The 26,216-nt window shown below is 42.1% G+C and overlaps 1 protein-coding gene across 1 annotated transcript; it reads left to right on the top strand.

Moving 5' to 3' along the window:
- The first annotated feature begins 2,057 nt into the window (after positions 1 to 2,057).
- On the top strand, positions 2,058 to 25,621 carry pcsk1 (proprotein convertase subtilisin/kexin type 1). Its single transcript, XM_024427928.2, has 14 exons — positions 2,058 to 2,484; positions 3,821 to 3,925; positions 4,214 to 4,336; positions 8,261 to 8,407; positions 9,631 to 9,707; positions 12,582 to 12,670; positions 18,277 to 18,449; positions 18,799 to 19,011; positions 19,136 to 19,236; positions 19,340 to 19,573; positions 21,301 to 21,458; positions 22,653 to 22,786; positions 22,985 to 23,146; positions 23,374 to 25,621. Exons 1-14 carry the CDS (start codon positions 2,296 to 2,298, stop codon positions 23,806 to 23,808), a joined length of 2,340 nt encoding a protein of 779 aa, XP_024283696.1. The 5' UTR covers positions 2,058 to 2,295; the 3' UTR covers positions 23,809 to 25,621.
- The last annotated feature ends 595 nt before the right edge of the window (positions 25,622 to 26,216 follow it).

The following is a 26,216-nucleotide window of genomic DNA, read 5'->3' as shown; positions in this document are numbered from 1 at the left end:
GCTAGGTTGAGGTGGATTACAGATCAGATCTGCTCCTATCCTCTATGCTCACTGCCAGGTGTGAAGATGACGAATGAAGAAGAGGTCTCACTGATCCTGAGATGGCAAGTCTCCACATCCTACCTCATCACTCTAGGCTCAATGTGTAGATTTAGTAAAAAGTTTAATATCCAAATATCTGTAATTTTTTCAATGTTGGGGTTAAAGGTCATATTCACTTCAAATAAATCTGTTTATTATACTGACTGTCTGTATTGGGCTATCATTTCAATTCCCTCATGAAAGGTCTGAAATGGTTTTTTTAAATTTATGGTAGAACACGGAGATCAACAAAGTTGAGCAAAGTTGATTTTGTAGCCTACACAATTCCAAGACGTTCATTAGCAGGAGAATAATGATATTGATTAATACTGGCATTTGATATTGATATTTGATTTTTATATTTTATATTTCTGACTTGGTAAAGAAACCAGAAACCCTAACTAGCCATATTATCATGTAAGACCTATGTGTTAGACTTAATTTATAGAGCAGGCGTGCGGGCGGGCGTGAAGGAAGGTTCCCGCCAATGGGCAATTGTTGAGCACACAACCTGGACTGAGGGCATCACTCCAATCAGCATGAACAATACGAAGAGCAATTGATATTGCCGCTCGAGCTCAAACACAGCACAATAGCTTGCGAAGAAGTGAAACAACATCAAATAGAACGCTTTTTTACAACCAAGTGAGTTTGACGCACGACGCGCTTCTTGCTTTGATGAGATGAGAGAGCATAGAATTAGCATGAATTATGTGTGAGTGCGCGTTTTAAGTGGGCCGGGTTAATTTAACTCCAATGTCTCTTCTTAGAATAGACTACATTATAATGTTTGCTGTAACTACAGTCACAAATGTTCTTATGTAGACGATTGCTTATCATTGAATAAAACGAAGCACAAACTAATTTGTAAGTTGTTAATAGTGGTGGACATTTTAATAAATTAATCCATAACATTATACAATACCATACCCTACTTAGTCTACCAAATACCAATAGACTAGGTTACTTAGGCTACTTCAGTAGCCTTTTTTATGTAGTTGTTATAAAGAGAAAATTAGAAGGCCTGATCAAGCAAAATAGACTGTTATTCCTTTAGGTTATATGCCCATATTATACAGGCTGTTGTATAAAAGGCTATAATATACATGCTATATTCAAAGCACACAGCAAATATATATTTCAATCATCCACGTTTTTCCCCGATGGAATCATTTCTCCATATGAAACCACCTTTTTGCTTGAACCTTGTCATCGCCCGTGGAGCTGTCCAATACCGTGGTGCTGAAACTGCGTCTACACTCCAGTGATGTGCACTGCACGTTGCCGTCACTACAGCCTCCGTCGGAGTGAGCTCTCTTTTGGGGTGCATGTAACAGATACACTTGTTGAAAATTGTCAATCTAAGGTATTGAAATTAAGTCGTGCCATTATTTTACAAATATCAAAGACCTATATTGCAATGCTGGCATGATTTGTCACACATAGGCTAATAGTCAATCCCCGTTCAAGTAGTGTGGTCTCTGAAAGCTATAGTGCCTATATTAACCTATTATTGCTCTTGCATTTCCCTTGCACAGCAAAAACAAAAATCATAGAGATAACGCAACAATAAAATAATAATTCCGTTTTGGCGTGCTTTCAGATGATAGTCTACTAGGCTGACATAGACTATGCGTTAGTGAGGCGGGGTTACGAGGGTGCGTGTCTCTTCTATTAAAAAAAACTATATTCTTGAATGGGGGGAAAGTAGACTATCACGTAGGCTAAACATTAGAGAAGGATGGTGCAACATTTATTTTCCTCTGCATGTTTGGTGCACATGCATTACTATTACAGTAGTATTCATTGTCATCCCTACTAGCTTGAATGAAAAAATACAGGGATATTTTTAGATATAACTTTCCCCTCCCCTCTGACGCTCCTTCTCTCCTCGTGTCTCTCTCGGGACTCGAACATAGACCCTACCCCATGGTATGTAGGCTCGTTGACGTCAGAGCCGATTTGTAATTTGACGTGTAAAGATTCTCGCCCCCTTCCAAGGTTTACTCTCCGCTTGCTTTCCTAGATAGTTCAATATGGCAATAACGCCGTGACAGGTACTCTTTCCCACCCTGCACTTTGAAGGAAAAAATACATGCAAGGCGAGCCAATTTATTTAATATTACTTGCATTTTTGTTTTTCATTTGTTGTCTTGTATGCCTTCCAAGAGCATCAATCAAATATATTTTTAATCTAATCGTATTTTCTCTGAGATGGAAATGAGATGTCGCCCAACAACGGTGTTGTGCTGTGCTCTTGCGGTTCTCTGCTCCGTCGCTCGTTCCGTAAATGCTTCATTCGGGGACAGACAGTACCTCAACGAATGGGCGGTGGAGATTCCCGGAGGACTGGACGCCGCCAGGTCCATTGCCAAAGAACTGGACTACCGAGTAGTCCGCCAGGTAGGTTAGAGCCACAGCAACGCCCCGGTAACAAGTTCGCTCCCCACAATTGTGATCTTTGAACCGTGTATCTCTTTACACTATACAATTAATATGCATATTTCTGTGTTCAGTTTGGCTCAGTATCTTGTCTTGGTAACAGTATTCCACTTTTTTATTAGTACTATTCATTCGGTTGTGTACATGCTGAAAGCTGAGATGGAGGGTGCCATGGCAGCCTTGTTCCTGATGTTGTAGTCTACACAGACAGCATCATTACTGAACTTATGCTTTAACTGAGATTTAAAATCAGCAACTATTGTGATTGGTGCACTCTGTCAATCATTTTCATAAGTCTGGTCAGAGTGAGAAGGGAATTTCATAGTGTAACCCAGGGTTTCACAAACTCGGTCCTCATGTAACCTATTAAATGTCCATTATTGGCTTTTTAGTTGTTTTACAATCAGTGTATGTGCGTATCACTGTTACTTTATAATAAGTACATGTATATCATCAAACAAGTCCAAAAATTAGTCTATCAATGTATTTGGGCGAATGATGGGGATCCAATCCATATTTCATGTAATAGACTGTAACAATGACTCATTGTGTGCTGTATACTGATGATAGCCACCTTCTGTAAATATGTCCATCGCCAATGTTGTAATTTACCTTCTACCTTGTCCAAAACAAACACATTAGGCCTATACACCCCCAGGTTATCTCTCTCTTGTCTACTCAGAGGAAACTAGCGCTCTGACTACACAGGTCAATGGTTAACCTGTGTTTCCATTCAGCTAGGGGGATGGGTATGATGCCATTTCAACTCCATAATAATAATAGGCCTAAACTGTGGCTCAGAGTAACTCGTATCCTAGATTAGTGTTATTTTTCTTTTTCTTTTAAGCAGTATCTGTGATTGACTCATTATTTGCACAATGTGCATGCTATTCTGCTAAGCACTTTTAGATTCAGTGGGTTTAGCTGTGTTTCTCTTTCCCAGGAAATTGCTAAACAAGGCCGGCTATAAATATAACTCATAAGGAAACTAGCAGGCCTATTGCTGTTGTGGTGGTATTTGCCTTCCTGTCATTATAATATAATCATTTAATATCAACAGCTACCCATGTTTGAGAATGATCGAAGGTACTGATTCAACAAGCTGTTCAAGACATTTAAAGGGAGATGTCCGTCCGGGTGTAATATGATCCAAGGCACTTGATTAATATATAATTAATAATTATTGCATTAATAATTGCAGGCAGTCCTATGTTACGGGATTGACAGGAAGAGGATAATGGTATTACATCACCTCTATGAAATATTCAATAACCCACCACTCTCCTCCTGTCTGCAGATTGGGGCGCTAGAAAACCATTACTTGTTCAAACACCAGACTCATCCCAGCAGGACGAAACGAAGTGCCGATCACATCACCAAACGCCTGTCCGAGGATGATCGGGTAAACAGTCCTGCATCTGTAACATTGTCTATGGCCGTGTCTGAAATGGCACCCTATTTCCTTTATAGTGCACTACTTTTGAGAAGGGAAGTACACTAAAGGGAATAGTGGGCCATATTGGACACACTGTGCGTCTGTGTCTCTTCTGGTAGACTCCTCTCACGGGTAAATACCTCCAGTTTTCAGAATAAAACACATGTGTGTTTGAATTAGCTACGTAAGCGAATATACAGCATAAACCTAAATATGGCTGAATTCTCATATCTCTCTGTCTCTTTGGGCGTTAAGGTATCATGGGCGGAGCAACAATATGAGAAGCGGCGCAGTAAGCGGGCGTCACTGGGGTCATGCCGGGACTGTCCGGTGGACGAGCTGTTCAATGACCCTATGTGGAACCAGCAGTGGTACCTGGTAAGTCCCAAATATCCACATGATCCCATATGTTTCCTATAAGTCATGCCCAGTGTGTAAAATTACACTTTGAATAGTCTAGGTTATTTGGTTGTCTGTGTGGTTATTTGGTTGTCTGTGTGGTTATTTGGTTGTCTGTGTGTTTATTTGGTTGTTTGTCTGTCTGTGTAGTTATTTGGTTATTTCTTGTCATGGTGGCCAATAGCCAGGACCAGAACTGAAAAGCTGAATAAACAGCAGTCTAAAATATGTTTTCTGACCCGACTATCAGTGATGTCAGTTCAGATCCGGCTGGTGTCTGCTGCTGCCTTCTGGTTGACCTGATTCACAAACACAATCCTAGCCTGGTCCCAGATCTGCTTGTGCTGTCGTGCCAAATCCTAATGGTCATAGTCATTGGGTATTGGAAAGACAGCACAAACAGATCTGGGACCAGGCTAACACAATCCCAGAGCCCCTGAGATTCAGCACTGGCAGGGACGGACAGCTTCCTAATGAGTAGAAGCTTTGCCTTCACAAGCCTTTTAGAGAAGTGTGTAGAGCACCAGTTCATTAGAGGTCTTGCGTAAGACTTAGATGTATTAATGTTGTTGCCTATCACAATTAGGATCTGTCCAAATGAAAGGAAAGCCTACACGTGTGAGGAACAGCATGTGTCTATATTGCCATGCACGTGTGTGAGGATGAGACAAGTATCTTCAGCGATCACACATGAATATGTATGTGCGAGACTTGAGAAATGTGAAAGAAAGGTTTTAACTCTGCGATAGTCAAATTAATTAGTAATCATCCAAAATCCCAGTAAAAAGACCCATTTGTTTAATTGAACATGCTGGCCTGGCAGGAGATTGTAAGGGAACTTTCTCTCCAACCATAACCTAGTGGAACGGAAAAGACTATCATTAAGACCCAATTTAGCCGTACACAATGGCTATTTCAGCCCACTGAGGCCAAGCCAGTGGAGGACAGTGTCACAAGCTATGTATTCCCTACCGGATACATTACAGACACATCCACTTCATCCTGTGTTTAGGATTAGGCTGAACCAACCTATACTCCATTTTAACTATTTTATTCTATGTCATTACTTTTACAAGTTGTGTTATAATTGCGTGCCAATAGGATTTTGCTAACATTGATATGCTATTATGGCCCCCTTGCAATTATTGTGAAAGTGGAGAGAACTTTTGTAACGGTATTCGGTCATTTATTAAATGCAGTGAGTCATTATTTCTAATTTAGTTATTTGTTTTCCATGGCAGCAGTGCTGGCTAAGTCAACATCCGTTATCTCATAATGATAGGATATGTGTGTGCACGTGCGTGTGTGTTTGAGCATGTTTACATGCGTCAGTGTCTGTGTGTTTTAATATAGTGACGTGCATGTGTGTGTGTTTGAGAATGTTTACGTACGTCAGTGAGTGTGTGTGCACGTGCATGTGTGTTTGAGTATGTTTACGTGCGTCAGTGTGTGTATTTTGTCCGTTCTTTCTATGTTCCCTGAACTTAATGAACTGAGTCACTCACTGTAGGACATAAGAAAATAAATCTGGATGGATCCTTTTTACTCATCTGAGCTGATGACCCTAATTGAATTGGTCATGACGTGCTCGTTTATGTCTGCCATTGAGAGGGCATAGCTGACAAACACCTACACCTGTCCACTCATTTGTTACAGACCTCTGATTGGTCTAGGCCAGCCCTAAGGACTTTCAGTCAGGGATATCAAATATGAAAGAAAAAAAAATAAAGAATTAAATAGTAGTAATCCCCAAGGGAAAATATAAATAAGGGTGTGTGTGGGAGGACATAAAACGAAGGATAGAGGAAGAGAGATAAAGCTAATGAGAGATATCAGGAATGACATGGAAGTTGGAGGGAAAAAAGTGATAGTGAAAGGAGAGGGAATAAGGAGTGCGTAGAGAGGCAAAAGGGCGGAGGGAGGAATGAAGAACATGACTTGTACAGAGGGATGGAGTTACTGATGGATAGAAGAATTGAAGGGGGGTTGGAGTGAGGGAGAAAGACATAATGGAGAGAGGGAGGGATGGAGAGAAGGATTGGATGGAGAAAGTGATGTTTAGATAGGGAGATGGAGAGAGATAGAGATTGTAGGAGTGGGAGACTGCCTGATAATGCAATCAAAGTAGTGACTCATAATACATTTAGATTACTCCCTCTGTCAAGTTGTGTGTGTGTGTGTGTGTGTGTGTGTGTGTGTGTGTGTGTGTGTGTGTGTGTGTGTGTGTGTGTGTGTGTGTGTGTGTATGTGTGTGTGTGTGTATAGGTTTCAGTTTGTGCACATACTGTAAGAGTGTGTGGATGCCGATGTGTTTGTTTACTGTAAGTGTCCATTCTAAATGTTTGCTTGTGCGTGCGAGCAAGGCTGTTTGGAGCCCACAGCTTACGTGCCAGTCAATAGATGAGTCATCCAATACGATACCAAGACAAAGGAGTTACAGAAGCCGTCAACAGGACCCCAGGATTTCTTACAGAATATTTGATAGTCTGACACATTTATACGTTTTGGTCATTTGGTAGAATATCTATAGGGGGAAAATGTTGTACATTTGATTGTTTTGTCAACCGTCCCTGTTGTAGAAATTAATGGTGTGGTATTTGTGTTGTAAGGATGAATCTGAGGGTTTTGATGATCATTCAAACGGAGTCAGTCTCCAGTCTCCCACTACCACCCCCCATCTCTTCACTTCCTCTAGTAGCCAGAGAAAAACAGAGGAGAGAGAGAGGGAAGATAAGTGAGACGGCCCAAAAGAGAAGAGAAATGGGAAAGAAAGAGAGATCAAGAGAGAGAAAAAGAGAAAGAAGGGGTGCAAAAGAGATAGGAAGAAGAGAGATAGGAGAAGAGGAGAAATGGGGAAGAAAGACGGAGCAAGCGAGGAGAAAGAGGAGAAAGGAGAAAAAAGGAGAGCAAGAGAGAGATAGAGAGATCACAGCGATGACTCATTGCACTGGGTGGCGTTCTGCAGTGTCTGTGCATAATGCGGGAGGGAACACAGCAGCTCCAAGACTATCCTAGTCTTTTTTTAGTCCCTTCTCCTGCTCTGAATCATCCCATCTCCCCTCAGGGAGGACCGCTGCACTCTCACTCCCTACTGATTAGCCAATTAACACTAGTTGGGTACCCCAAACATATACACATATATTTACATGAAATACATTAAAGGTATCACTGATTAGACAGAGGCTTGGTAGAGGTGATAGAGGCTTGGCCTCGCACAATGGCACAATCATGAAGTATTATTGTTTTATTATGCGTCGCAAGATTCTCAACCTTAGTGCGGTCTTCAGTGATGCACTTAGTTGAGTAATTTTGTTGTATTGAAGTATGAACCTGCATGCTCTTTACGCCAAGGGTTTCCTACTGTACGTGGTCAAGAGAGTGGACTCAGCCAGGACAAAGAAAGCAACAAGCTGATAATGAATTCCTGAAGGTCAACTTTGAACATGACAGCCTCCATTAGCGAAGAGGGAGCTAGCAAAGCGAGGTGGCCATCTTCAGTTAACCTTTCTCCGTTGTTTTGGATACTGGCCTATGATACTTGATATTCACAGACACAATTTAGTTGGAGTACCTCACTCTTAAGGCACCACAGCTGTGCTGTTCTTTTTATATTGTTTGAGTCGTATGGGAGCTAAATCCTATATGTAAATCCAGTGCCAATGAGATCTTGTCTTACAGGGATACTTCAGGATTTTGTCAAACTACACTCAGAGACATAAAATGGTATCCATGAGTTCATCTGACTCTAGGGAAGTAGATAAAGGGCCTCGTTGCCAAAATCCTGGAGTATGCCTTTATTGCTTAATGTACTGTGCACATGATTTAACTACAAACAACTTAAACTACTCTCCCTCTCCTTCTCTCTCTCCTTCTCCTCTTCCCCCTCTGTGTCGGCCATTCCAGCAAGACACTCGGACGTCGTCCTCCCTGCCCAAGCTGGACCTCCACGTGATTCCTGTGTGGAAGAAAGGGTTCACAGGAAAAGGAGTGGTCATCACCGTGCTGGACGACGGTCTGGAGTGGAACCACACCGACATCTACCCCAACTATGTAAGACCACGTTTCCACGGCAACAGTAAGGGAGAGCGTTCCCATAGCAATGTCGGTGACACTTACACAGCCATTCATGAAGCAGTAATAAATTGCTATATGATAGGTGGTGATGACGGTTGTATAGTGTGCATTGAGGACAGAACTGGACATCAATAATAGGAGGAGTTATTGTGGTTCTAGATTATTTTGTAGTTGCTGCTTTGACAGATATAATACTTGGCTAGTATAACTGCAAAGTTGTCTTTAGCATTTACCAACGTTTTTCCTCAAGTTGGTTAAAGGTTATAGTGAAGAAGTTGTAGCTAGTGACTATTGGTGTTTGCTCATTTTGAAAAAGTTTCTGTCAAAGTTTCAAATAACCAACATTCAGGCCGCCAAACCCAATTGCAAGTGAGACGATGGCTTTGAACAATATTTTTTGGGGGTCAGGTGTTTTTGTAAAATGAACCAAAGCTGATTAGACAGTCATGTTGGCACATTTCTCAAATCTTGAAATGAGAGGAAATCTGTGAATCTTGAGATATCTGCGTTTTGGTGGCAAACATTAATTTCTCTGTCTGACACCAGGCATTGACAGACTAGCACTAGAATCTCCATATAGAGAGGCAGATTGCGAGAGAAAGAAAGACAGAGAGATAGAGAGAGGGGGAGGGAGAGAAAGTATGACAACAAGACTGATAGAATAGACTCTGACTATAATTAGTATGGCTGTGATTAATCAATGGACTCAAGTGAGACGCTTATCCATCTTCACTCATCGATGCCCTCTGCTTTCATTTGCATCATTTTCACAGATTAATTCTTGCCTTAATTGACACTAAAAGTAATTTTCTTGAGCTTATTTGATTTCTTGTACATTATAGCAGACTGGTTTTATTGACTCTGATTCAAAAGAAAAACTTTTGAATTATTAAATGCATTGTCCACACGCTCATTTTAACTGCAGATTATATTGTCTTGTTCAGTTACTTCAACCTTTTAGCAATAAACCTTTAAGACAAAGACATATTGACAAATGTTATACATTCCCCTCTCTCAAACCGAATGGCTTTGTTTCAGCCCTAAATAATTTCCTCCGTGTTCCTCTTGTCTGGTGTTCAACCATCCATAGATGTTATTTACAGTCCATCTCAGTGACAATAGGTTGGCCCTTGGTCTAGTAACCTGTTAAGTGGGTTGCCAGATTGGGTTCTGAATTTCCCTGTCTCGTCCTTATCCAGGACACAGCAGCCAGCTACGATTTCAATGACAATGACCCTGACCCCTTCCCCAGGTACGACTCCACCAATGAGAACAAGTAAGTTGGTTATTTATTTCAGGGACATACCTGCTATCATGGCTATTTGTGACATATGGGAGTGTGTAGGTAGGGCTTTAAGTGTGTAGGTAGGACTTTCGCACACATTCATCTGTTTTCAAACCATAATGTGTATATTCATGATTTACATGCATACTGTATGCCTATATTTATGTGGGCTATCTAGCATAGTATCCCATCAAAATGAGTCATCTCCAGTAGTAATAGAGAATGTTATTCATCATGGATCGGGTCCCATGCAGTCTGAAGGCCGCCACAAAACCCATGTAATTCACTTCCTAGTTACAGCATCCTCTCTGTCGATTAAATAACCATATCAGAAGGGGGCAGTCTTACAGTAACACCCTACCTCTGTCATTGCCAAAATACCAGCAACAGTGTGTGAAAACCTTACAGAAAACGTTTGACCTCTGTCATTGCCAACAAAGGGTATATAACAAAGTATTGAGATAAACTTTTGTTATTGACCAAATACTTATTTTCCACCATAATTTGCAAATAAATTCATTAAAAATCCTACAGTGTGATTTTCTGGATTTTTTTCCTCATTTTGTCTGTCATAGTTGAAGTGTACATATGATGAAAATTACAGGCCTCTCTCATCTTTTTAAGTGGGAGAACTTGCACAATTCGTGGCTGACTAAATACTTTTTTGCCCCACTGTATATGGATGAGCGATGGCCGAGCGGCATAGTCAAGGTGCAGTAGATGGTATAAAATATAGTATAAACATGTGATATGAGTAATGTAAGATATGTGGACATTATTAAAGTGACATTATTTAGAGTGGCATTGTTTAAAGTGACTAGTGATCCATTTATTAAAGTGTCCAGTGATTGGGTCTCAATGTGGGCAGCAGCCTCTCTGAGTTAGTGATGGCTGTTTAGCAGTCTGATGGCCTTGAGATAGAAGCTGTTTCTCAATCTCTCGGTCCCAGCTTTGATGCACCTGTAGTGACCTCACCTTCTGGATGATAGCGGTGTGAACAGGCAGTGGCTCGAGTGGTTGTTGTCCTTGATTTTCTTTTTGGCCTTCCTGTGACATCGGGTGCTGTAGGTGTCATGGAGGGCAGGTAGTTTGTCACCGGTGATGTGTTATGCAGACCGCACCACCCTGTGGAGAGCTTTATGGTTGAGGGCGGTGCAGTTGCCGTACCAGGCTGTGATACAGCCCGACAGGATGCTCTCGATTGTGTATCTCTAAAAGTTTGTCAGGGTTTTGGGTGACAAGCCAAATTTATTCAGCCTCCTGAGGTTGAATAGGCGCTGTTGCGCCTTCTTCACCAAACTGTCTGTGTGGGTGGACGCCCAGGAACTTAGAACTTTCCACCTTCTCCACTTCGATGTGGATAGGGGGGTGCTCCCTCTGCTGTTTCCTGAAGTCCACAATCATCTCCTTTGTGTATCAGACACACACAGATGATCCAACTGGAGCTGTTGATGTAAAATAATGTTATAACAGTCATATTGATAGGGTTCCTCGTTGACTTGCTTTATATATTACGGTAAATGTGAATTTTTTTAAAGGAAATACATTTCCCAGGGAATCTATAGACTGACCAATTTTCAACATTTACTGGAAAATTCTGTATATTGAATTATTCTACTACATGTCCAAGAGATCTAGCCTGGGAGCCATATACCTCGTAACTGAAATGCATTCCAGGTGACTACCTCATGAAGCTGGTTGAGAGAATGCAAAGAGTGTGCAAAGCTGTCATCAAGGCAATGGGTGCTACTTTGAAGAATCTCAAATATAAAATATATTTGGATTTGTTGAACACTTTGTTGGTTACTACATGTTTCCATATGTGTTATTTCATAGTTTTGATGTCTTCACTATTATTCCACGATGTAGAAAATATTAAAAAATAAAGAAAAACCCTTGAATGAGTAGGTGTGTCCACTTTTGGCTGGTACTCTATATGTTGTACTGTAGGTTACAGGCTAGTGTGTGGGTCAGTAAAAGTAGTTCATAGGAATGAAAGTCAGGCTATCGACTAAACCTTTCCACTATCTGCCATTGTGCCTGGTAGTGTTTGCTTGGGTGGTAGATCCCATAGACGTAGAATTACAATATTACAGATAGTATAATTATAGTAAATTTATTAATATGGTAGATCCTAACCATAACAACTGAAAAGAGTCAATTTTATCTCTGACAACGCCACATCGTCGGAATTTGATTTGAAGCCGAGGGAGAGAGAGAAAATGGCTTCATCTGTTGGGAAACGTTAAAATCACACAGAAAACCACTTACTAAAACCCTCAATGTTTCAATGCTCCTTCCTCTCTCTCTATCTCTCTCTCTCCTTTAAATGAGGACTCACTCTATAACAGCTGTGTGGATCACACACAAAAACACACACACTCAACCCACCCCACTACCCACCCACTCTTTTGTTGTCAATCTACTCTGGGAGCTCTCTGTATAATTTAGACTCCAGCAGCAGGCTGTTTATTGTCTCTTATAAGCATGCCAAATGACATGAAACCAAAGGGCCTTTCATTTTCAATTGACAAGATTTCCCCTCAGTATCAATATTTTCTATGGCAAGCACATAATGAGATGAAGGATCTTAGGTAACCAAAACCGAAGTAAATCGAGTGACACTGGCACTCTTCCAGAGGTTTTATGGTGGATCGGCAAAGTTTTGATGAGATTTTAAAGCTTACTGTAAGCAATACTGAGATTTACCATAAACCAGTTCACAAAAGTTTGGATCAGAATGGTGTATTCTGAATCCACTGCTACATGTATATGAAAATATAACTTCATTCTGTTACTGACAGATTGTAAAGAAAAAGTTATGTTTAGTTGTAATTGTGATTTCTGTTTCTGTATGTACTTCAGGCATGGGACCAGGTGTGCCGGTGAGATCGCCATGCAGGCAGACAACAATAAATGTGGAGTCGGGGTGGCGTACAACTCCAAGGTTGGAGGTAATAGATGTAACGCAAGCACACCTGGTGTGTGTGTGTGTGTGTGTGTGTGTGTGCAACTGGGTGACCCACATAGCAGCTGGAAGGGAAGTTGTCCTGGTGGCAGCCTACTTTTTTGAGTGGATGATTACACAACACCACTTTACCAAATGACAATTGGGCACCTGTTCCACAGAGGAGGTAGCTAATATTTAATATTAAAATGAGAAAATCTATCAGATCTTTAAGTAGGCCTACACCAGTTAACCAATTGTGCTATTGTGTGTTTTTCTCCCACGTTATTTGGAGCTTATTTTGTACATAATGTTTTGTACATAATGTTTCTGCCTCCATCTCTAATTCTCGAAAAGAGCTTCTATCAGGAATCAAGGTAAGACCCAGATGCAGACTGTCGAAGTATGTTTATGTTTATTGTAGCAACAGGGGCAGGCAAAGACAGGTCAAGGCAGGCAGGGGTCGAAAATCCAGAGTAAGGCAAAGGTACAGGACGGAGGTGGACTCAGGGTCAGGCAGAGTTCAGTAATCTAGAGGTGGAGCAAAGATACAGGACGGCAGGCAGGCTCAGGGTCAGGCAGAGAGGTACAGAGGGCGGGTACAGGGTCAGGACAGGCAAAGGTCAAAAACCAGTAGGACAAGGAAAGAGAGGCTGGGAAACGATAGGAGCTGACAGGAAAAACGCTGGTTAGCTTGAACGAACAAAGCGAACTGGCATCAAACAGACAGAGAACACAGGTATAAATACACAGGGGATAATAGGGAAGATGGGCAACACCTGGAGGGGGGTGGAGACAAGCACAAGGACAAGTGAAACAGATCAGGGCGTAACAGCTTCTAGATATCAGGACAGCGATTACTCACCTCGTACTGGAATAAGATTTTTTCTTTAATGAGTCCGACACCAAGGATTTACTTCAGACAAGGTGATTCGCATGAGAAAGAGATGGAGATATTGGGGACGTAGGTGGGGTGCCTTGTTAGGATCCTACGGCGAGTGGGTAATCTGCCTCAACCATCAGTACTACTAGCCTACGTACAATCATTGGATAACAAAATAGATGAACTACGATCACGCATATCCTACCAACGGACATTAAAAACTGTAATATCTTATGTTTCACAGAGTCGTGGTTGAATAACATACAGCTAGCAGGTTATACACTGCCTCGGCAAGATAGAACAGCCGCCTCCGGTTTGACAAGGGATGGCGGTCTGTGTATATTTGTAAACAACAGCTGGTGCACGAAATCTAATAGTAAGGAAGTCTCGATGTTTTGCTCACCTGAGGTAGAGTATATCATGATAAGCTGTAGACCACACTATTTACCAAGAGAGTTTTCATCTATATTCTTCGTAGCTGTCTATTTTCCACCACAAACCGATGCTGGCACAAAGACCACACTCAATGAGCTGTATACAGCCATAAGCCAACAAGAAAGCGCTTATCCAGAAGCAGAGCTCCTAGTGGCCGGGAACTTTAATTCAGGGAAACTTAAATCAGTTTTACCTCACTTCTATCAGCATGTTAAATGTGCAACCAGAGGGGAAAAAAACTCTAGACCACCTTAACTCAACACACAGAGACACGTACAAAGCTCTCCCTCACCCTCCATTTGGCAAATCTGACCATAATTATATCATCCTGATTCCTGCTGACAAGCAAAAACTTGAGCAGGAAGTACCAGTAACTCGATCAATAAAGAAGTGGTCAAATGACGCAGATGCTAAGCTACAGGACTGTTTTGCTAGCACAGACTGGAATATGTTCCGGGATTCTTCCGATGGCATTGTGGAGTACACCACATTAGTCACTGGCTTCATCAATAAGTGCATTGATGACATCGTCCCAGAGTGACTGTACGTACATACCCCAACAAAAAGCCATGGACTACATCAGCACTGAGCTAAAGGGTACAGCTACCGCTTTCAATGAGCGGGACTCTAACCTGGAAGCTTATAAGAAATCCCGCTATGCTTTCCGACAAACCATCAAACAGGCAAAGTGTCAATACAGGACTAAGAATGAATCGTACTACACCGGCTCCGACGCTCGTCAGATGTGGCAGGGCTTGCAAACTATAGTCTACAAAGGGAAGCACAGCCGCAAGCTGCACAGTGACAAGAGTTTACAGTGGCTCACGAAAGTATTCACCCCCCGGCATTTTTCCTATTTTGGTGCCTTACAACCTGGAATTAAAATAGATTTTTGGGGGGTTTGTATCATTTGATTTACATGCCTACCACTTTGAAGATGCAAAATATTTTCTGTGTATGAAACAAACAAGAAATAAGACAAAAAAACTAAACATGAACGTGCATAACTATTCACCCCCCCAAAGTCAATACTTTGTAGAGACACCTTTTGCAACTATTACAGCTGCAAGTCTCTTTGGGTATGTTGCTATAAGGTTGGCACATCTAGCCACTGGGATATTTGCCCGTTCTTTAAAGCAAAAGTGCTCCAGCTCCTTCAAGTTGGATGGGTTCCGCTGATGTACAGCAATTTTAAGTCATACCACAGATTCTCAATTGGATTGAGGTCTGGGCTTTGACTAGGCCATTCCAAGACATTTAAAAATTTCCCCTTAAAGCACTCAAGTGTTGCTTTAGCAGTATGCTTAGGGCCATTGCCCTGCTGGAAGGTGAACCTCCGCCCCAGTCTCAAATCTCTGGAAGACTGAAACAGGTTTCCCTCAATTTCCCTGTATTTAACGCCATCCATCATTCCTTAAATTCTGACCAGTTTCCCAGTCCCTGCCGATGAAAAAAATCCCCACAGCATGATACTGCCACCACCATGCTTCGATGGTGTTCTCGGGGTGATGAGAGGTGTTGGGTTTGCGCCAGACATAGCGTTTTCCTTGATGGTCAAAAAGCTCAATTTTAGTCTCATCTGACCAGAGTACCTTCTTCCATATGTTTGGAGAGTCTCCCACATGCCTTTTGGCGAACACCAAACGTGTTTGCTTATTTTTTCTCATTAAGCAATGGCTTTTTTCTGGCCCCTCTCCTGTAAAGCTCAGGTCTGTGAAGTGTACGGCTTAAAGTGGTCCTATGGACAGATACTCCAATCTCCGCTGTGGAGCTTTGCAGCTCCTTCAGGGTTATCTTTGGTCTCTTTGTTCCTTCTTAATGCCCTCCTTGCCTGGTCCATGAGTTTTGGTAGGCAGCCCTCTCTTCACAGGTTTGTTGTGGTGCCATATTCTTTCAATTTTTTAATAATGGATTTATTGGTGGTTCGTGGGATGTTCAAAGTTTTGGATATTTTTTGAAGAGCTCCTTGGTCTTCATGGTGTCGCTTGCTTGGTGGTTCCCCTTGCTTAGTGGTGTTGCAGACTCTGGGGCCTTTCAGAACAGGTGTATATCTACTGAGATCATGTGACAGATCATGTGACACTTAGATTGCACACACTGCTGGACTTCATTTAACTAATTAAGTGACTTCTGAAGGTAATTGGTTGTACCAGATCTTATTAAGGGGCTTCATAGCAGAGGGGGTGAATGCATATGCATGCACCACTTTTCACTTTTTAATTTTGTAGAATTTTTTTAAACAAGTGATTTTTTAAAATTTCACTTCACCAATTTGGACTATTGTGTGTATGTCCATGACATGAAATCCAAATAAAACTCAACTTAAAATACAGGTTGTAATGCAACAAAATAGAAAACACTCCAAAGGGGATGACTACTTTTGCAAGGCACTGTACCAGATGAGGTAAATTACTTCTATGCTCGCTTTGAGGCAAGCAACACTGAAGCATGAATGAGAGCATCAGCTGTTCTGGACGACTGTGTGATCTCGCTCTCCGTATCCGATGTGAGTAAGACTTTTAAACAGGTCAACATTCACAAGGCCGCAGGGCCAGACATATTACCAGGATGTGTACTCCAAGCATTCGCTGAACAACTGGCAAGTGTCTTCATTGACATTTTCAACCTGTCTGTAACTGAGTCTGTAATACCAACATGTTTCAAGCAGACCACCATAGTCCCTGTGCCCAAGAACACTAAGGTAACCTGCCTAAATGACTACCGACCCATAGCACTCAACTCTGTAGCCATGAAGTGCTTTGAAAGGCTGGTCATGGTTCACATCAACACCATTATCCCAGAAACCCTAGACCCACTCCAATTTGCATACTGCCCCAACAGATACACAGATGATGCCATCTCTATTGCACTCCACACTGCCCTTTCCCACCTGGACATTAGGAACACCTATGTGAGAATGCTATTCATTGACTACAGCTCAGCGTTCAACACCATGGTGCCCTCAAAGCTCATCAATAAGCTAAGGACCCTGGGACTAAACACCTCCCTCTGCAACTGGATCCTGGACTTCCTGACGGTCCACCCCCAGGTGGTAAGGGTAGGTAACAACACATCTGCCATGCTGATCCTCAACACGGTGGCCCCTCAGGGGTGCATGGTCAGTCCCCTCCTGTACTCCCTGTTCAATCATGACTGCATGGCCAGGCACGACTCCAACACCATCATTAGGTTTGCCGATGACACAACAGTGGTAGGCCTGATTACCGACAACGATGACAAACCTATAGGGAGGAGGTCAAAGACCTGGCTGTGTGGTGCCAGGATAACAACCTCTCCCTCAACGTGATCAAGACAAAGGAGATTATTGTGGACTACAGGAAAATGAGGACCGAGCACGCCCCCATTCTTATCAACGGGGCTGTAGTGGAGCAGGTTGAGAGCTTCAAGTTTCTTGGTATCCACATCACCAACAAACTATCATGGTCCAAACACACCAGGACAGTCGTGAATAGGGCACGACAAAGCCTATTCCCCCTCAGGAGACTGAAAAGATTTGGCATGGGTCCTCAGATCCTCAAAAGGTTCTACAGCTGCACCATCGAGAGCATCCTGACTGGTTGCATCACTGCCTGGTATGGCAACTGCTCTGCCTCTGACCGCAAGGCACTACAGAGGGTAGTGCTTTCGGTACAGTACAACACTGGGGCCAAGCTTCCTGCCAACCGGGACCTGTATACCAGGCAGTGTCGGAGGAAGGCCCTAAAAATTGTCAAAGACTCCAGCCACCCTAGTCATAGACTGTTCTATCTGCTACCGCACGGCAAGGCTTCTGAACAGCTTCGACCCCCAAGCCAACAGCTTCGACCCCCTGAACATCTAATCAAATGGCTACTCAGACTATTTGCATTGTCCATCTGTCCCCCTCTCTTTTACGCTGCTGCTACTTTCTGTTTATTATCTATGCATAGTCCCTTTAACTCTACCTTCATGTACATATTACCTCAATAACCTCGACTAACCTGTGCCCTCGCACATTGACTCTGTACCGGTACCCCCTGTATATTTCCTCGCTATTGTTATTTTACTGCTGCTCTTTAATTATTTGTTATTTTTTACTCATCTATTTTGTACTTAATACTTATTTTTCTTAAAACTGCATTGTTGGTTAAGGGCTTGTAAGTAAGCGTTTCACTGTAAGGTCTACACCTGATGTAAATCAAATTAGATTTTAATACATGTTTTATATATGGGCACAAGACCGCACAACGTGCAAAACACTTCAACTACAGTCAATCAAATATATCCCTGACGTGTTCCATCATGTTGACTTGCAGGGATCCGCATGTTGGATGGTATCGTGACGGATGCCATCGAGGCCAGTTCTATTGGCTTCAATTCGGACCACGTGGACATCTACAGTGCCAGCTGGGGACCCAACGATGATGGAAAAACGGTGGAGGGTCCCGGTCGCCTGGCGTCAAAAGCCTTTGAGTACGGCATCCAGAAGGTAACACACCAAAGTCCTCTCTTTTTCCCTTTAAAATAATAGCATCCCATGAATCTACATCATGTTATTCTGTTGTATCACCAAGTTCATATTGATTGTAAAATTGACCGTTCAACAGCACTCCACACTTCATAATGACTCATTTATAAATAAGGAACTCATATTAATATTCCAACATAATTACTCCATTTTAACCACATAGATGTCAAAACAAACTAAAATCCAAACAAATAATCTAAATACATTGAAAAATTTGATTTAAAAAAAGGGAAGCTAAACAAGGAACCTAAGCAAAAGGCTACTAATAACAAACATAACACTAACTCCTCACCCATCTCCTTCCCCTCAGGGCCGGGGAGGGAAGGGCTCTATCTTCGTGTGGGCATCAGGAAACGGGGGCCGCCAGGGGGACAACTGCGACTGCGACGGCTACACAGACAGCATCTACACCATCTCCATCAGCAGTGCCTCCCAGCAGGGCCTGTCCCCCTGGTATGCTGAGAAGTGCTCCTCCACCCTGGCTACCGCCTACAGCAGCGGAGACTACACCGACCAGAGAATAGTGAGTGACCTTAGCCCCCAGGTCCCCCACACCACTGTATAATTGAGATGAGTGTTTGTGTCACATTTTGTTACTTTACGTTGTAATAACTATGAGAACTTTGTTTACTTCTGTCTTCCTGCAGACCAGTGCTGATTTGCATAATGAATGCACAGAGACACACACAGGAACCTCCGCCTCCGCCCCACTAGCTGCTGGGATATTTGCCCTCGCACTGGAACAGAAGTAAGGCAACAATCATGACTTAAACGATTTCCACTAATGAACTAGGTGTTTAGAGACATGTCAGACTTCTTATTTGTCTATCCCCACTAACCCCTCACCCCAGCCCTGAGCTGACGTGGAGGGATCTGCAGCACTTGGTGGTGTGGACGTCTGAGTTCGACCCGCTGGCCAACAACCCCGGCTGGAAGAGGAACGGGGCAGGCCTGATGGTCAACAGTCGTTTTGGCTTCGGCCTGCTCAATGCCAAGGCCCTGGTGGACCTGGCCGACCCGGACACCTGGAAACACGTCCCTGAGAAGAAACAGTGCATAATCAGGGATGACTCCTTCCAGCCCAGGTACAAAGACACTCTAACATTCTAGTATACCAGAAACATCTAATCCTTCTGACATAACATACTTGCATTTGTCATTAACATTTTAGTCATTTAGCAGACGCTTTTATCCAGAGCAGGAGCAATTAGGGTTAAGTGCCTTACTCAAGTGCACATTGGCAGATTTTTTAACCTAGACGGCTCGGGGATTCGAACCAGTGACCTTTCGGCTACTGACCCAGTGCTGTTAACCTGCCCCCATTTTTGTTCAATTCAGACTAATTCCGGTGGACAAGCAAATTTATAGAGTGCACTGATAAGCCCATTAGGGTCAGAATCCCGTTTCCTGAGATGTCCTTACATTTTGGCTCTTCTAATGACATCTGTAGTTTGACCTGTTTCTCATATCGAACAATTATAACAACAGTCAAATGAAAGCCAGAGATTTGTGTTTTTGTGTGTTTATGTTATGTGTACGTGCATAAGCGCACATGTGTGTATGTATGTCCACGGTCTGTATTGATAGGAAAGCTAGGATTCCGACTTAGATGTCTTTAATGGAAGGCTCAAACAATCTTTGGAGAAATCTTCTATTTACTAATAACTTTAGGTTTTTAGGCTTTGGGAGTTTAAAGCTAGAGCTAAAGCTAGCTGGCAAATGTTGCAAAGCCAACATTTATTTCCAGATTAAACCTCTGAAGGAAGGATTTTTTTTATCTGAGCAGATGTTTTGTTTACCTTCATTTCGGATTAACTGCTTTAGGACGTGTGAGCGCTAGATAGTTTAGTCACCAGCCCTAGGCTACATCCTCCAAATGACCTTCAGTTCAAAGAATAGGTTTGGTATTTTAGAGTTTACAGTTATGGTTCCTTACCCTGACAGTAGTTTACAGGCTATAAGAGACTGTAGTCCACAGTTCGGATTTCCTTTAACAGCCTTACTTGCCTCTGCTAACCAAACATCAATGGAAGAGATTAGGTCATGAAGACAATATTAGCTATGGATAAAGTTATTTGTGACTACAAACACAAAGGGCAAACACAAAACATGTCTGTACAACCCAATTCTTGATCATGTCCCTTTGCCAGACAGCTGGGATTAAGCGACTCATTGGCATGCCACCCAGTTCCCTTTTTACCTAGGCCAGGGATCATCATTAAGTCTTTTATGTCCAACAATAAAAACAAATATGTATATTTTTAAAAGCATTATTTATTTTGCTCAGAAACTTTTGAGGGCCGAATAAAATCCCTTGGGGGGCCACCAGTTAGGTAACTCTGACCTAGGCCATCATGATTACGCCACCTCTGTATAATCCAGAGTATTTAAGCATCCATGTGTGTCATTGCTCCAGCCATTCACATCCTGGGTGAATATACGGATTAACCCTGATTCTGAGCCAACCACTGGCCATCCAAATGTATGTGTTGTCATACCTGGTCAATATAACATGTCATAGTTATGTAATATACTCAGACAGACAACTCTCATTAGAAATATGTCAGAATGTTGACATGTATCCACAAGTAATATGTCACTTGTGGATACATACCAATATAACCAGTAAATAATGGTTAAATGTCACTATTTTGATTTATAATGAGAACATGTTTTGTCTGACTGTATTCGATTGTACAATATATGAATCGTGGCCAGTATACGTTGAACCAATGCCATTTGGTTTGGTATGTTATGTTATGGTGGTAGTACAACCACAGTACTAACTTCCTGTCCTGTGTCTTTTTCCCAGGGCATTGAAAGCAGCAGGAGAGATCACCATTGAGATCCCCACCAAGGCCTGTAATGGCCAGGACAATGCTGTCCTCTCACTGGAGCATGTGCAAGTGGAGGCCAGCATCGAGTACACCAGGAGAGGAGACCTACACATCACACTCACATCCCCATCAGGTTAGACATACACACACACACTATCCTTGTGGGGATCAAACAATTGATTACATTTCAAAATCCTATTTTCCCTAACCATAACCCTTAACCTAACCTTATCCCCTAACCCTAACTCCTAAGCCTAATTCTAATCCAACCCGTAATTGTAACCTTAAAGCATGAAGCACACCGAGAATCTCACTACCAATAGACTGCCGATAGGTACTTATCACAGTGGGAGGACGTTACTTCTCTTGCTAGAACAAAAGTTGTACCTTCTGCGTGCTGACCCGGTAGTGACAAACCTACCCTTTGTAGAATAGTGACCAACAACTTGACTTGAGCCAATCAGAGAGCACGAACCCCCACATGGGGCAGCCAACATTGGTCACAACAAACGTTTTTTTTTAAAGATGGCATTTTCTCTGTACATCCACAGATGAGCCAGTCACACTTCATATGCAATGTAGGATATGGGATGGTAGCTAGTTATAGTAAGTACACAGATGCTATACACACAACACTAAAAACTTCCTCCAAACTAGCTAACCACTGTAGCAAGTATTGACCTTACAATTAAATCACAATGGATTTGCTGGTTTACATGAAACAGCTGCCTGTGTTAGCTGCCGAATTAAAGCAGTGTCCTTTAGCAAATATGCTAACGCTAGCTAGCTAAACAGTTGGCTATGTGCTGGCACTGGCAGTATGGGATTATGGAGAGTGAATTAAAGTATTTCTTCGTCATATTGCTAGGTCGTTATCTAGCTGTGGTCATCTGGCTAGTACATTAGCGCAGCTAGCTAACACTGGGATCTAGACCATAAGCAACACACACAGACATGCATTGACAAACAACGCTATTGCCACCTTCTGGTTTGGATGATTTTAATTGAGTAGCTGATGATTTCACAAATGCGATTGACTGCTGACACTGTTCAGAGGTGCTAAGTACAGTCGGCAGGCAAACGTTTGACAATCCTACAGATGTGTCTTAGCTATAACCCTAAACCTAACCCCTAAGCCTAAAATAGCCTTTTTCCTTGTGGGAACCGGCAAAATGTCCCAACTTGTCAGAATTTGCCTTGTTTAACTATCATTGTGAAGACTTCTGGTCCCCGGGATAGTAAAAGCAAAAAACACATACATACAATAGAAAACTGAAAACTGGAGCCAAACAAGGCTATATGAACCATTATTATTTTCTGGTATCAGGCACTAGCACGGTCCTGCTGGCAGAGAGAGAGAGGGACATGTCATCTAACGGCTTCAGGAACTGGGACTTCATGTCTGTTCACACCTGGGGAGAAGACCCCACTGGCACCTGGACCCTCAAGATAACTGACACGGTCAGTCAAGGGATAGTTCCAATCCATTACTTTCCAGTAAAGTTTGTTTAGACGATTTCAAACTTTTTAGAAAATGGAGCTGGCCATTTACGGTGGTCGAACTGCTCCAAATGCCACATAGCATAGGCATTGTGTTGTATCAACATATTGTCTAAACAGGGTGTTTTTTTACACTATTTTTCTATTTCCCTTTGTCAGTCCGGGCGGATGGAGAATGAAGGCCAGATCCTGACCTGGAAGTTGATTCTCCACGGCACGTCAGAGAAGCCCGAGCACATGAAGAAACCCAGAGTGTATGTCCCTTACAATGCTGTCCAGAATGACCGTAGAGGAGTAGAGCACATGGACGACATGATGGAGGTGAGTGTGATAATTAAAGGGACTTTTCACCTCTTTTTAACTTCATATTTATTATCTCCCGAACCATACTAGTGTCTACATATGAGATAGTTAGATATACATGTGCAAATACGGTCTGTCGACTGTCGTCTGACCTCAAATGCAATTCTGTGTAACTTACTTACCTCATCCACTAAACCATTTCTGTCTGTATGTTTGTTTGTCTTTCTCTCTATCCAACCCTATAGGAACTGTCCACCCAGGCTGAGGCCCACTCACTGCAGAAGACTCAACCCCCTCCTTCTGCCACCCCCAAGATGAAGCAGATGAGGCCCTCCTCCCCACCCCTGTCACCCTCCCTGGCCCTCCTGCGTCTCCTCCAGATGGCCTTCAACCGGCAGACCCCCGCCGCCCTGCACCAGTCCCCAGAAAAGGCCCCCTCTAGCAGGGGAGAGCAGCACCAGGGCAGGTCATACTCCATTCCAGGGGGAGCAGGCCCTCGCATCGCTCCCCAGAAGCTGTACCAGGCCCTGGACAGGATCAACCAGTACCAGCGGGCCGGGCAGGATGAAAGCCTTTACAGCGACTACAGTGACGGCTTCTACAGCGCCAAGCCCTACAGGCACAGAGATGACCGGCTGCTGCAGGCACTCTTCAACATGCTCTCTAACGACAGGCAGTGAGGGAGGGGGGGCATGGGGTGGAACTCAGTGTGTGCAGGCTTTTGTTCCAGACCCAACATATCCAGCCCTGTAGGATTCAGGGCCGATTTAACTAATCATGGTCTACATTGAAGATTGTGCTTAGTTAACTACCGGTAGTTGAATCAGGTGTGTTACTGCTGGGCTCAAGCCTACACATCCCTGCGGTTCTCCTTGGTCAAGATTGGCCACCCCGTTGTAAGGTGTGAGAGAGATAGGGTGAGGAGGCGGCGGCTGGGCATGGAAGGAGCATGCGAGAGAGCGGGAGAGTGAAAGCCAGAGAGAAACTCTTCCAGCCAAATGTGTTGTTGTTTTTCCAAAACTCTGCTTTTCTTACCTTGCAGCAGTCTAGCCTGTCTCTCTGTCTCTCTGTCTATCTGTCTTTCATTCTGCACAGTTGTAGGTCGGTTGCATCTCAATTCCCGGAAGTAGCTTCCCTTCCTCCTCCCCCTCCTCCTAATGTAGTGAAACCTAGTTAGCCCATAGACTTCCGCCATATTGTTTCAGTCTTCTAAGATCAGTATGCATGAAAGAAAAGAGGCAAGGAAAGGGGGCCCAAATAGAATACTTAGATTCAACTAGGATTCCATTCTACCCGCCTCCTCCAGCCTATCCACCATCATTCTACCCCTCCACCAGCTATCTATCCACCATCATTCCATCCCTTCCTCCAGCCATCTTTCCACCTCAGGATGTGTCCCAATAGTCTTAAAGGGACACTTCACTTCAAAACAAAAGTTAGTAAGATGTTTTCAGCCCTCAAAAGTGGTCTGGTGTAGAGATGAGTTCACGTATCAGGACATGTGTTTTTTAGATCCAACTGTACGCCTCAACCCCAAATTAATGAAAAAATATAGGCACTGAATAAAATGAGGAAATGTATTTCCATTCGTTCCAGATTAAGGAAAGTTATTTCCATTCATTCCAGATTTGGCATATATATGTAGCTGGATCTACTCAAGATTTGACACGGGACATAGACTCATCTGTTCATAACTTTTTGGGTATGAATCGTCAGACAAAACAAACTTGATTTTTGAGTCCCAAGAGACAGAGAGAAAAATATTAATAATTGTATATATTTAGTATATCAATTATATTTTGAGGCTCTATTTATCACCTTTACCTATCAGTGGTATTGAAGAAATGGAGACAAGAGAAGGAGACAAGAGAAGGAGATAAGGAAATAACATTAAGACTTTTGGGACACAGCCCTATTCTCCCTTCACTCTACCACCTGCTTGAGCATGCTACCATCAGAATATACATTTCATAATTGTATTATGACTGACATGATCAAATATTATACAAAGACAATGATTGTAATGTTGTTTTTAAATATACTTGGCCTCTAAAATATCCACCTCTCTAAATTCCAACTCTGAAATATCGATTTAATATTTATACTTTGACATGTTTATTTTGTCATGTATTTGTTTTCTGTAAGAGTAGAAGTACTCACCTTGCTACTGTATCTTAAACCCAAATCCTAATTTGAAGAATGTGATTTTAAGATATATGCACAATTTCAAGTTAGGTTTACGACTATACTTTAATATGCATAAAAAATGCAGTCCCCGTACTGATTGTTTTTCAAACTGAAAGCTCAAAGATGTTGATATGTGGCATATTCTTCACAGGGTGTCAACAAAGCATTGGAGAGTTTGAGAACAGCAGTCTTTTACCCGGTTCTCTTGAGAAAAAAAAGTTCAGTTCTTGGGGAAATTCTTTAAATATTTTATTTTTTAAACAACAACATACAGACTAAAACAAAATAAATTGGGAAGATAACTGACCAAGAATAAATTGGTTGTGTCATTTTTATGGATGTTATCCGACCTTATAAGATATATATAGATATGATGAATATGATTGAAGCTTTTGCAAATTGGCAATGTTGAAACCATCTGAATACTTATGTATTTTAACTGCTCATATAAAATAACTATAAAAACCATTTTCTTAAGTATCATAGGAATGTTGTGCAATTTGATTAATTTTATATTCAAAAGTACAATGCTGCATTAAATGAAATATTTTTCTAAAAAAAAAAAATATATGTATATATATATATATATATATATGTATATATATATATATATATATATATATATATATATATATATATATATATATATATATATATATATATCCCTTAAAGTCATTTTATTTTAGATTTAGTCAAATTCTAGGTTTATATTAATACAAACTAAATGGAATTATTAATAGAAATGAACACTGCCAAACTGTTGTGCTGCCAAATTTTGTAAACGTTTTCCTGTGTTTGGGTGATTGTAAAACAGGCTTCGATGTTGTTGCTTCATTTACAAACTCATATTAATACAACTACATGGTTATATGCAACTTATTGGATATGTTCATTTATACAA

The sequence above is a fragment of the Oncorhynchus tshawytscha genome, linkage group LG07 (genome assembly GCF_018296145.1).
Source record: "Oncorhynchus tshawytscha isolate Ot180627B linkage group LG07, Otsh_v2.0, whole genome shotgun sequence".
Taxonomy (NCBI): domain Eukaryota; kingdom Metazoa; phylum Chordata; class Actinopteri; order Salmoniformes; family Salmonidae; genus Oncorhynchus; species Oncorhynchus tshawytscha.
This window is presented reverse-complemented; position numbering and strand designations above follow the sequence as displayed.

Coding starts and splice junctions, on each gene's coding strand:
- pcsk1 (XM_024427928.2), top strand. CDS start 2,296: ATGGAAATGAGATGTCGCCCAACAACGGTGTTGTGCTGTGCTCTTGCG. Junction 4,337..8,260: donor GGAACCAGCAGTGGTACCTG/GTAAGTCCCAAA, acceptor CGGCCATTCCAG/CAAGACACTCGGACGTCGTC. Junction 18,450..18,798: donor TTGAGTACGGCATCCAGAAG/GTAACACACCAA, acceptor CCTTCCCCTCAG/GGCCGGGGAGGGAAGGGCTC.